This window comes from Neomonachus schauinslandi, chromosome 2 (genome assembly GCF_002201575.2).
Source record: "Neomonachus schauinslandi chromosome 2, ASM220157v2, whole genome shotgun sequence".
NCBI classification, from domain to species: domain Eukaryota; kingdom Metazoa; phylum Chordata; class Mammalia; order Carnivora; family Phocidae; genus Neomonachus; species Neomonachus schauinslandi.
In genome coordinates, this window is record NC_058404.1 from 121,406,505 (window position 1) to 121,419,962 (window position 13,458).

Here is a 13,458-nt window from a genome sequence, read left to right on the forward strand (position 1 = left end):
AATTATTTAAACAGAGTACCTTAGGATGGCTTCCTGATAAAATGGCAGTTTAAACATATAACATAGTTTTGCTTAGGTTCTGGGAAAAAGCAAAAATCTATACCTCATTCCCTAGGGTGCCTCTCTTGTTAACTCACACACACACACACACACACACACACACACACACACACACACACACACACACCCCACTCCCAGGGAGTTAGTCAGCATTGCTCCTTTAGGGTGAAAACAGATGATGGTGGAAAAAAGCTCATAAACCTTGCTGAACAATTTCCAGGCAATACCAAGAGACAGGGTGTGGCTCTCATGACATTCTTGCAGGGAAATTGGACTTCCCTGGAAAAATAAAAAACAAGCCAAGAAACTTTATTTTCACCCTTATTCACCCTCCGAGCTTATAGATCAAAATATATCTTCTGTTTGTAGGTGAGCACTCTGCACAAGGAAAATCCAAGAACTGACAGCTTGATGAATCCTCCCCACACCTGGGCAATAAATATGTAAGTTGTTTTTTTTTTTAATTTCATTCACTGAGATGCTCATTAGTACCTGCTTTGTTAGAGGGCTGCAGCTTAGATTATTTCAAAAGACTTTTATAAGCTGGAAAGTTAATGGTTTGTGTCAGGGAAACCATTGTCCATTTGTCTAACAACAAACTCTAAGAAGACTTGCCAGAGAAATGCGTATATTGGAGGCTGTAGAAGATTCTTCCAGTTGCCTTGCCTACCTCAGAAATGACACAGTTTACTCTGCCTGTTGGTAATGCTTTCATATAAATGCAGTTTGCCTTTATAGTCAGTATATACACACTAACAGTGGCGGTTAGACAGGGTTGGTTCTATTGCTAACGGAGGACCCAGAACGACAATGCTTGCAAATTTTCAGTTCATTGCAGGAAAAAGATATGATACAGCAGCTGCACTGAAGTAAGGATAGGCATCACAGCCAAAGGCAGGTTCAGGGCAAGGGGTTCCGAGGAGGCGGGCAGGAGGTCCATCTGTCCTCCCTCTGTAAAGACTATACCAGGATATACTTTCTCTGTGGATGCAGGAACCGTGGATGTGTACACAAAGCACCTCAAACAAGGTGATCCAAAAAGGAAGTCTCAGCTGGGGTTTCTTATGCCCAGCAGGTCACAGGAGCATAATGTTGCTGTATAACTAGTTGAGGGACAGAGCCGGCCAATGTCTCTATGAGAACAGATGCAAATGAACAATGTCATTACAGCAATTGTGAATCAATAAATAATTGAAATCTCCCAAAACTATGGTTACGAGCAACACCGTTATTCTGCACGTCTTCCGCTTTGACCAGGAGTCAGTGCAATGCAGATATGTTTTTTTATTTCAGTAAAACAGCTCAAGCCAGGTTCTTGCATTGTGGAATTAACCCTCTCGGTTTAGCATGGGATTGTCTTTTGCTTTCCTAGAATTGGGTAAGGTCTTCTTCTGATTTTAATTTAGTTTTCACAAGAAGCATTGATTAAGTGCCCTCACAATTAGTGTTCGATGCTTTTTAGAACTTGCAGAAGAATTTACCCTTTGGCAACTAAGAGTAAAAAAAAGCAAAAAACCAAATCAATATGTATGTGCCCAGAATTGACCTAACCACACTGGTAGGCACTCTGAGTAGTGTCCAGAGGGAGGAACATTATTGTTTCGTCCACTCCCTATGCCTACTACCCAACCTCTAATACAGTGCTGTTACAGATGCGTAGAGAGTGCTTGTTGAGTAAACGATGCCTGCCATGCTTCTCTGGCCAGTAGCAGGAGATGGAGACAGAGCAGGGGCATCCAGACGTGAGCACCAGGATCACAATCCTATCCCTTTCTAGCCTTTAGGGTGGATTAGAATGAGAGGAATCTGAGAGTCTGCCTATCCTTTTGCTATGGACACTTTTAGATGCAAAGTTTGAGAAGTTGAGAAATTTAAGAAGTTTGCTGAGACAAGTGGTCCAAACCTACCTAGGACATGGAAAGCTTTCTTGCATACCCACTATGGTTTCTTGGCAACCTTGTGGCTAGTAAAAAGGTGCTTTCTAAATTATCAAAATGCCTAACTCTTAGTGACTAATCATCCAATTTGGAGGAAGACAAAGTCTTCTTTTCAGTCAGAAAGAAAAACTATACAGAGATAATTACTGTCCACTTCCCATTCCTTTCCATTTTTTGTACTTTAAAAAATATGCCTAGCCTTTAATTTCATGTCTTTTCATTTGCACAAATAAGTAGCTTTTGTTGCTCTTCTGTGTAATTTTGGAATTACATAACAAGATACTTTTTTTCAGTATATTTTCAGTGTATTTCTCTTGGCAATCATTATACTTTGAATGTAGTAACCAATGAGTAGACTTTCTAGGTTATTAATGAGAAATCAGATATCAACTCAGAAATTCAGAATAAATAGGAATATAGTCATCAGATCTAGAAGATTTGGGAATAGAAGTTGAGAAGTCTGGATCTGTATGCAACCGCAAACACTAATACGGAAGTTCACAGCGTTAAAAATTTTCATCTCAAAATCCAATTCCAGAATAGTTTAATGCTCGGTGCTTCATATATTGATCCTCTATTTTGTGCAGAGCATTATATTTAATGTGATTTGGCAGGGCAGACAAGACTTCCAAAATACTTATAATCTATGATCTTTGCCCTCTGCAAAGCTTTGCCTAGTGGAAACATGAAATCACATATAAGAAATAAGATAATAATTAGAGAAAAAAATTAAAAGTTATGTGAACATGATTGATACTGATGCATCAATTCGAACAGATTCTAAAATCTCTGAGACTTTTATACCAACAAGAGGAAGACTGATAAGGGTTTCAAAAAATATTATCTTTTCACTGCAGATGCATTGCTCCATTTAGGGATCATAATTTTTAAGAATAAGAAAAGGATTATTTTAGCTGAAACTTTCCCTGTATAATTCACTTTGGTCCCAACTATTAGCTGGTACCACCTTCAAAATAGCTATTAACGTAAAAATAATTCATGTTAAGTTTTGAAGGCCACCAGAATCAAAGATTAGAAATATATTAGTGATATGCATTTCTATGTATATTTGTGGCTCATTTATCATGCAAATGTGCTGTTATTTTCTTCTGAGATTAATTCTCTTATGACAAGGAGTGGTAAGGATAACATAGCTAAAGGAATTGATTTGCTGTCACAAAGACAGCAAAAGTGTGCAAAAGTGTGGAGCAGGCAAAGTACTTTTTTTTTTTTATTGATGCCAATAAATGAACAAATTGGTCCATAATGAGTGTGGAGGTGGGGACATTAGCTAATAATGTCTATATGGAAAAGATATATAAAGAACTAAGTACAGAAAAAGAGAAAGAAAAAGAAAAACATGTATGTTTTATTAAGTAACTGATTAAAAATTTTTTAAAATGTAAACAATGTAAGGAAATCCAATGGAAAAGATAGGAACTCTATTATGTCATGACTTAAAATGTCCAAATATAAAAAAAAATTATCATAAAGAAAATTATGAAACAAAAAACAAATTGAGAAAATGTTTGGCATAAATATGAGACCACTTAACTAATATCTTAAATATACCAAAGACATTTATACATATTAGGAAGCAGAAAAATGAACAAAGGCCAAGAACAGGCAATTCATAGAGGAGGAAATAGAAATGGTAATATAAAATTACAGAAGAGTTACTATAATAATAAAAAAATGTGAATTAAGACCAAAAAAATTATAACCTTCAATTTACTTAAACTTTTTTTTCCTAATTTTTAAAAGTCATACTGGTGAAGCAAATAATATCATATGCTGCATTTTAAAGTATAAATTAGATTAATCTTTCTGAAGAACAGTTTGGTGGTATTTTCACCAAAGGACTTAAAATATTCACATTTGTCACCTAGTAACTTCACTTTTAGGAAACTTTCATAAGGACATTATTTGAAGTGTGATTAAACGTTAATATACAAAGAATAGTAGCGAACATTTAGAAACAATTTACATGTCTAATGGTATGGAAATTTCAAGTAAATTATGCTTCATCCTATCACTGACATTATATAACTTAGCAAAAGTAATTCTCAAGACAATTTTTAATTACATGCAAACATGTCCAAGGTATATGTTAAATGGGGGAGGGGACAATTTTAAAACTGAACAGAAAGCATTTGATTGGTCCACAACCAATTCTGTGCTATAGGAAAGGAGAGAGCTACTGTAACCTGCTTGCTCCCTCACCAGCAGGCTCTCTCTCCATTCTGTTCGAAGACTCCTGACAGTTTAAGAAGCAAAAGGAGGGGGTGCTTGGGTGGCTCAGTCGGTTAAGCATCTGCCTTCAGCTCAGGTCATGATCCCAGGGTCCTGGGCTCAAGTCCCGCATCGAGTCCTGCATCGGCCTCCCTGCTCTGCGGGGAGCCTGCTGCTCCCTCTTTTGCTCCACCCTGCTTGTGCTTTCTCTCTCTCTCTTTTCCTTTCTCTCTCTCTCTGAAATAATTAAATAAAATCTTAAAAAAAAAAAAAAAAGCAAAGGGAGTTTCAGATCAAGAACCAATAGTCTGGATAGACCAGTGGCTTATATGAAAATCTCATTCCACAGACCCTCAGAAGTATGGAACGTTACCCATTTTCAGTTTTCTCCCAGATACAATTCACTCAACTTCTGTCATTTCTCAATGGTGCCATGATAACTTAAAAGCATTTTTGTGAACTTCCAGAAGAGTTTAACATGTTTTTCAATTATTTTTCTTACATTTTAAGAAAAAATAGCAGGGGCTAAAAAAAGAAAACATCATGGAAGAGATCTATTTTCTCATCCTTGTTATGGCCCTAAACTAAATTCTTAATAATGCTTTGCACTGGGCCCCACATCTGTAAAACTTACGACAGGAAGATCTTTTCTTTTAAGACCATTTTGCTTCTTTGCTTATAAAGTGTTGTCAGTGTTAAAGAATCTATTATGATACTTTATTATAAAAATGATCATTTATTCTTTACAAACATCACAAATTTATAAAATTTTAAGGTTGTGAAACATTCAGTAACCATAAAGTCATGCATTATCATTATTGAAGACAATACACTAAGTTTAGAGAGATTATAACATTGGAAAGGAAGCAAATACTGATATTGGTACTTTCAAATTGAAACTTCCAACTAATGAAGAAAAATCATTAATGAAGCAAATTCCATCTCTTGAAAAAAGATTATCAACGTGGAGTATACTCTGATGAAAATGTCACTTTGTTCCCATATTACTTGCTGATCCTTGAAAAAAATAATCAATATAGTATTAATCATGAGCATTAGCCTACTCACATAAATCCAGGTGTTTACCTAGATGGTCTGTGCTACAAACTCTTGACTTCACCTGGGAACTCACCTACAAAAGAGTCTGGGTCAGTTGAACAAAAAGTGACAGAGATCCTGCTCTTTGCCAAGTATGAGACCAAGTATAAACAGGGACATGACATGTTGCTGTCCACAGGGGGCTTATAGAAGTGAAGAGAAATACACATAAGGAAGATAATTTTACTTTAATATGGTAAATAATAAAATAGTGGTATATAAAGTTAGACATGGTACCTTGAATTTAATGGCTACTTGCTTAGAAAAGATGGCATTTGAACTGAGACTTGTAAGATAAGAAACTGCATGTATATGAAAGAAATCAGAAACAATTGGTGGGCCTAGGGCTGTGCTATGCACATCTGCTGCTCAGTCAGTGAACTGTTAATAATGTTCTATGGTGAGATTAAGTATAGAAACTGAATACAAGCCTTTAAAAATCATAGCAATCTGATATTGTTGCAACATTCTATTCATGTTATTGTATTTTTTTAAATATCATTTTGCAGCTGATTAGAAATTTAAAAAAAATCTAGTCCTCACCATTCATAGTTTGAGATGCACTGGCCTAGAGGATACAGTTCAATGTCAGAAAGGCTAGAAAATGCGGCTGAAGCAGTAGAGGGCACAAGATCATGGGAGGTCTTGTTTTCCACGGTAAATCATCAAGAACTGCAGAAAACAAGAATAAAATACTTTTTCTAAGTAGAATAAAATGAGATTCTTTCCTCCTTCATTAATGTCATGCAGACATTTACTCATTTTGGGAGACACCGGTCCTGCAACCTTTGATGTAAAATATCCAGGAAATCAGTTCCAAATTTGAGAGAGGGTCTGTTCTGCATGATCATTGTGCTCCTTCTAGAGCTACACCATGCCCTAGCATAAACTGGATCATTTGTCAGTTGCAGATACTCTGGGAGGACATCAGAAATACTCTGTTCTATGATCCTTTCCATAGACTAAACTTGACATGGATCCTGTGGCCACTCCCTGATCTCTAAACCACTCCCCACCATGGCAGCCAGGGTCCAGCTTTACCCCACGCAAAGCAGAAGTGTGACTAACCATCCCTACCAAAGTCCCTGCCTCCACCAACCATGCCATAAAAGAGCAGGGTGAAGGTCTCCACCCCTGGGACCAGGCCCACCCCACCCAGACTCTTGGGAACCGCCAGTCCTACCATCAACAGCAGGGCAACATCTAACCCCTGTCAGGTCAGGCCACTTCCCCTTTTCCACTTAGGCACAGAAGCCTCCATCTCCTGCTCCTTGTGGGGTCAACAGAGAAAGTTGTTTCTGCACTGCAAAGAAGAAAACTCCAAAGTCATAAAACAAAGCCCTGGCTCTCCTTCTCTCCTTCTTGTGAAGGAGAAGTAGAGATTTGTCTGTTCATGCTTTCCCCTGATAAGCACACAGCAGCAAAGCATAAAAGTTGCCAATAAATGTCTTCATTATTCACGTTATCACCCCAAACAACAGACTTTGAACTGTGTTCCATTAATGATAGGGTAGAGTTAAGGACTTTAATCAGAAGAGGAATATGATGAGATTTGTGCTGAAGACACATCACTGAGTGTTTAATAAAGATTAATTCAAGAGGAGTAAGACTGGAAGCAGAGAAGTTAAAAAAACTGTTGCGATATTCCCTAAGTAAAGCACACGTTCTTCACCAGTTCTGCAGGTACAGTAGGGATGGTGATGAAGAGGCAGAATGGAATAGAGAAATGTCTGGAACGTAAACTCATCCAGAGGTCACGATTGATTGAATGTGGGCATTGGGGAATGAGGAAGATTAGGAGTATAGATATGTCCACATTTCCAGCATGAGCGCCTGGGTGGACCATGGAGGTTACAGCAAAGATTAGAATTGTGCGGTGAGAAGGAACAGGTTTGGCAGGCAGTACACATGTTCCAAGACCCACAGTGGATGCCTAAAACCATGGATAGTACTAAACCCTGTACATACTATGATTTTTCCTGTACATACATACCTATGATAAGGTTTAATTTACAAATAAGGCACAGTAAGAGATTAACAACAATAACTAATACCAAAATAAAACAGTTATAAAAATAAATTGTAATAAAAGTTATGTGAATGTGGTTTTTCTCCCTCTCCAAATATCTTATTGTACTGTCCTCACCCTTCTTATGATGATGTGAGGTGATAAAATGCCTGCTTGATGAGATGAAGGTGACTGAGGTAGGTGTCGTGACATAGCCTCGGGCTACTACTGACCTTCTGATCAATAGGTCAGAAGGGGGATCATCTGCTTCCAGTCCAAGGTTGACTGCAAGTAGCTGAAATCAGGAGAAACAAAACCACGAATAGGGGTGGGGGTGGGGCCACTGTAGTGTGTTTTCCTTTGGGACATGTTGAGTTTGAAGTGCTTGTGAAATGGTCAAGTGATTCTACTGGGTGGAAAAAATTCAGCAAGTTCCTAACATTTCTGAACAAGAAATGGCCCCTCCAGCATCTCTACTTCTTCACTTTCTTGGAATCTGAACTTTTTTTCCCCCCCTACAGGCTTAATCTTCAGCTTCTATGCTCCAGGGATAGGAAGGGAGACCCGATTTATGGACTCAGTCCCGACTTCCAGTTCTGCTCTCCAGTCTGTGCCAGTCGCCTGTCCCAATAAAGTGATGTTCAGATGACATGCAATAATTTCTTAGAATCTAAAAGAAGCCTGGGCCTCTCCTGTCATTTGAGATGTGAAAAAGCACATTACTACATTTTTTAGGAACATCCTTAGGAGATCGAGTTTTAGGAAGGACATTTGTGAGCAGTTAACCTGACAGTCCAAGCAGGTGGGTTCATGACGACATGATCTTCCCTTGAGTTTAAAGTTTCCAGAGCCGACAGTTCCTATCCATGGAGACTTCCCTATTTTCTTGGTGTTCTTATATGACCTGATATTTGTATTTATTGTTTTGTACTATGTTAATGCAGAGACAATTTGCAAGTGTTTTATTAAATATTAGGTAGAAATCATGCCATGCGTCTTTGTACATAAAGATATTTTATTCATATTTTCATGTGTTACTTTTAATAAATAATTACTATATTCCACTCACTAAAAATATCATAATGTGACTGTGAAAATGGCAATGGTATTGTCTTCACATAATTATGAATATTTGGGGGCTGATTATCTGAATATGAGAGCTCACTAATGAAAGGCGTCTGTAATAAGTGAGAAAGGAACAAAGGATTCACAAATCAGACTCCATGAAAAGGAAGTCAGTTTACCATTTCTCTGGTCTTTCTATTTGTAATTCACACTATGTGACAAGGATGTAAGGGCATTTATGACACTCTTTACTGCATTCATTAAGATGACAACAGGATTGAGATTTTTCATAATCCATTTGGTTGACAGTGTCTGTGCATTTTTAATTTTTTTCTAGAAATGCAATGATTTGTTCTAGCAATCATCATCAAATCTCCAGTTTGTAGAAACCAACACTTCATAAATACATAATTGTGATATTATTTCTCAGTGTATCACTTTCCTAAAAATACCATACGATCATAGCTGCCATTCCCTCAGGAGCAAATTCTTCTGTTGAAAGCTGACTGATCAACCTTGACCACTTCTTGGGTACAATGGATCAGAATGTCATGTTGGTTGAAGTTCTATGGAAAGCCTTGGAACTAAAGCCGCAGTGGCAGACAGCTCTTCAACTTCATGATTACCTAAGCTGCTTTCAATGCTGAATTATCTTAGTGACGTGAGTGCAGTGTAGTAGAGACAGAATGACGTATTTAAAACTGCTTTTTAAAATGTCATTTTTTGCAGTGTATTTCAAAACTTCCAGCTTTAAGAATTATATAAATAATCATCTTGGTTTTAGCTTCTTGATATCTGGACTATTTCTAATCAAGGACACCCAAGCAAGCATGGCTATATTATTGAATGGTGTCTCTGTGTTTTTTTGAGAAGAGAGATGGGGGATCTGGGGACAGAAAAAAAGCAAGCAAGAAGGTAGAGAAAAAAGCAAGGATATCCAATACATACACTTCCCTTGAAAGATGCTTTGCCTATGATCAACTCCAACCTACAAGTCTTTAAATGGGAATAGCAAAGGCTGGAGGAGGCCAACCATGGAGCATTTGTCTCCAGAAGGAAAATATTCCAATACCCCTAGAATGCTGTACTGAGCTCCTCAACAGAAGCCTTGTTACACAGAATGTATTGCAAAGAAACAAACTTTTCTGCAGTTTAAATTACTGCAAGTGATATGTTATTCTGGCTTGTAGAAAAACCATTTACGTGAATTTTCATAAGTATTATTCGAAGAAAGTTTACAAGGATCAGAAGAGGGAAAGCTTTTTAATGGTCATAAAAGAATGAAATTCGTTCTAGTTCAAGAATTTTCCATAAAGAAGATGCTTTATACTAACAAATATAGCATTAAATCTTTAAAACAGTCAAAGCGAAAAGAGGATTGAAGACTTGGCGGAGATACTAGTGGCATTTTGTAGCACCAATCTCTTTCGTAGATAATGTCTGCATTTTTATAAATCAACTTAAAACTTCTGTTGAAGTAGGGTATTTTGTTTTCAATCCAAAATTATCATTAATCAGATTTTTTTAATTATCTGATTTAGATGATCTATTTTTTATGCCTGACTTACTATAATCTTTTTATTCTGATATACAGCTCAAATGTCACTGCAACAAAAGAAAGGCTGTATTTAGACCAAAGCTAAACCTTTTTATGTATTTATTCTGCATGACAATATGAATATAATTTAAGCCTATCAATAGTCAAAACATAAACAAGAGCTAATTAACTGGCACTGTTGTCATCTGAGAATAAGCAGATGTTGTTGGCCGACACAGTGGCTGTGATTAGCCAGCAGAGAAAGACTTCTAAATTCCCCTTGCTGAGCTGAAATATTCCATTACACATCTGACAAATCTGTGTCTTATTTCTTGTCTACCTGCCATCATGAGGATCAACTTAGGACATGGACGAACCTTCAACAGTGAACGTGCTAGCTTTCCCTGATTTTTCTCTGTTGAGCCCTACTCGTGATTATTCAAGATTTTGTGGGGTTTTAAAAAGAAAACTGGATATGTCCTTTAAAAGTTATGTTTTGGATGACACCTAGTCTCAAAACTATGAAACTGTTAATTATTACCTATATTCAAGATATCCATCATTGTGGTTAATTAAATAATAGTTATCCTGAGCTAAGAACTTATGATGGATTATCCACAGATCTTTCCTTAAAAATTTCCCCACCAACACAAACTAGATTTCTCATGTTTCATTAAATGAGTATACTTTGTCCTTGCTTCAAGGCGATTTGTCTGGTGGGTGGACCTGAATATATTTTCCTGTCTGGGTACTTTTTAAAAGAAAAACAGTTTTGATAAATAATGGAAAAACATCTATCATGCCTATCAATGTTACATTCCTGAACTTGAAGTCAGAATTCTACTGAAGTGATCATGGACAATATCATTAGTTGCCTAACACCATATCCAACATTCATTACATGCCAGGCATTATGTTAAACACTTCACATTCATCATCTCAGTTAATTGTCACAATAATGGTAAGAAATAATTTCTAATATTATATTACTTTTTTCTTATTGTTGTTATCATCATAAGCATAAACATAAGCATATCCATTTTAAAGATAGGAAGCCAAGACAGAAAGTTACATAATTTACCCAGGTTGTACAACTAGTTAACAGCAAAAATTTAGATCCCAACCTAAATCCCAAATCCTTGTTCCTCATCACTATACTACTTAAGTCTTTCTAATCTAAGTTTATTTATCTAAAAAAAGGGGTGAAAGCATTATACTCCTGGCCAGATTTATCATCCCCCTATAAACAATTAAAAAACTAAACTACTGTTTCAGACAATGAACAAAAGGCAGAACTGGACCATGATCCATTAGAAGAGAGAAACAAAATTGTGAGCCCTATGAAGGCCTGACTTTGACACATTTCAGACCAGCTGCATAGAGGAGGACCATTAAGTAGAACCTGAGAATCACACTGGGTTGAGGAGACATAGATTGGAGCAAGGGGACTACGATAGCTGGAATTCATGGAGCAGAGTACCAGACAGGAAAGAGCTACATAAAGACCTCCAAAAATCTGCATATAGGTGACTTTTTATCTGTTGATAATGGGATATTAAACTGTGCATATGCTTAGGGTAAAACTTCATGAAACCAGGCAAAAAAGAGCTGTAGCTGAAAATTCCTAGACATCATACAGGGCAGAAAGACATTCAGGGTCTGACAAGCTATATTGGAAAATCCTCATTGATCACCTTGATTGATGATCCCACAAGAGTCACACTTTAGTAGTCGTGCTAAAATACCCCTAGAGTAAAGGTGACTCTAGATAAACCCTAGAACAGCCTAAAAATAAACCCTAAAAGAATGAAAAAACCCAACATATTTAAAGACCTCCCAGGACAAGGTCTGACAATCTTTGATAAAGACAACAAAATACAGCAAAGCAACACATCAACAACATAAAGTTCCAAATAGTCATTATCCAATCTAAAATGATATAGATGCCCACAGAATGGGAGAAGATATTTGCAAATGACATTACAGATAAAGGGCTGATATCCAAGATATATAAAGAACTTCCCAAAGTCAACAGTCAAAAAAACAAGTAACCTGGTCAAAAAATGGGCAGAAGACATGAACAGACACTTCTCCAAAGAAGACATACAAATGGCCAACAGACATATGAAAGGATGCTCAACATCACTAGCCATCAGGGAAATACAAATCAAAACCACAATAAGATACCACCTTACACCAATTAGAATGGCAAAAATTAACAAAACAGGAAACAACAAATGTTGGTGAGGATATGGAGAAAGGGGAACCCTCTTACACTGTTGGTGGGAATGCAGGCTGGTACAGCCACTCTGGAAAACAGTATGAAATTTCCTCAAGATGTTAAAAATAGAGCTCCCCTATGACCCAGCAATTGCACTACTAGGTATTTACCCCAAAGATACAGATGTAGTGAAAAGAAGGGGCACATGTACCCCAATGTTCATAACGGCAATATCCACCATAGCCAAACTGTGGAAGGAGCCGAGATACCCTTCAGCAGACGAATGGATAAAGAAGATGTGGTACATATATAAAATGGAATATTATTCAGCCATCAGAAAGGATGAATACCCACCATTTGCATCAACATGGATGGAACTGGAGGGGATTATGCTAAGTGAAGTCAGTCAAGCAGAGAAAGACAATTATCATATGGTTTCACTCATATGTGGAACATAAACAATAGCACAGAGGACCATAGGGAAAGGGAGGGAAATCTGAAGGAGGAGAAATCAGAGAGGGAGATGAACCATGAGAGACTATGGACCCCAGGAAAAAAACTGAGGGTTTCAGAGGGGTGAGGGGGAGGGGGTAACAGGGTGATGGGTATTAAGGAAGGCAAGTGTTGAGATGAGCACTAGGTATTATATGTAACTAATGAATCACTGAACACTACATCAAAAACTAATGATGTACTATACACTGGCTAACTGAACATAATATAAATAAATAAATAAAATTAATAAAATTTAAAAAATAAAATGATATAGATGCCCCCAAAGAAGTAAACTGTGAACTATAATCATGAGAAAAATCACTTGATAAAGAGGGATTCATAAATGATAAAAAGGATGGATACTTCACAGCTAATTCCAACAGGCTAGTATTATCCTGATAAGAAAACCAGCCAAAGACATTACAATGAAGAAAAAAAAAAAAAAAAAAACCCTATGGGTCAATAGCCCTCATGAACATAAATACCAAAAATAACCCAAACTATTAACTAAATATTAGCAACTAAAATTCAGCAATATAAAAATATCAAGTGAAATTTATCCTGGGAATCCAAGGTTATCTGACATTTGAAAATCAGTCATTGTAATTCAACATACTAGCAGAATAAAGGAAAAAAATCCATATGCTTACCTCAATAGATACAGAAAAAGCATTTGATAAAATTCAATATTCACTTATCATAAAATATCTCATCAAATTAGGATTAAAAGAGAACTTCCTCAATCTGATAAAGCACATTTATGAAAACCTACAGCTAATTCATATAAGTGGTGAAAATAAATGCT

At 36.8% G+C, this 13,458-nt stretch overlaps 1 protein-coding gene across 1 annotated transcript in view; it reads left to right on the top strand.

Moving 5' to 3' along the window:
- The window catches only part of EMCN (endomucin), a 96,041-nt gene extending 87,636 nt beyond the window's left edge, over positions 1-8,405 (top strand). The window contains exons 11-12 of the mRNA XM_021680374.1: positions 430-503; positions 7,857-8,405. Coding sequence (XP_021536049.1) covers positions 430-464 — 35 coding nt within the window. The 3' untranslated portion in view covers positions 465-503; positions 7,857-8,405. The remainder of the gene's footprint in view (positions 1-429; positions 504-7,856) is intronic.
- Positions 8,406-13,458: the final 5,053 nt, after the last annotated feature.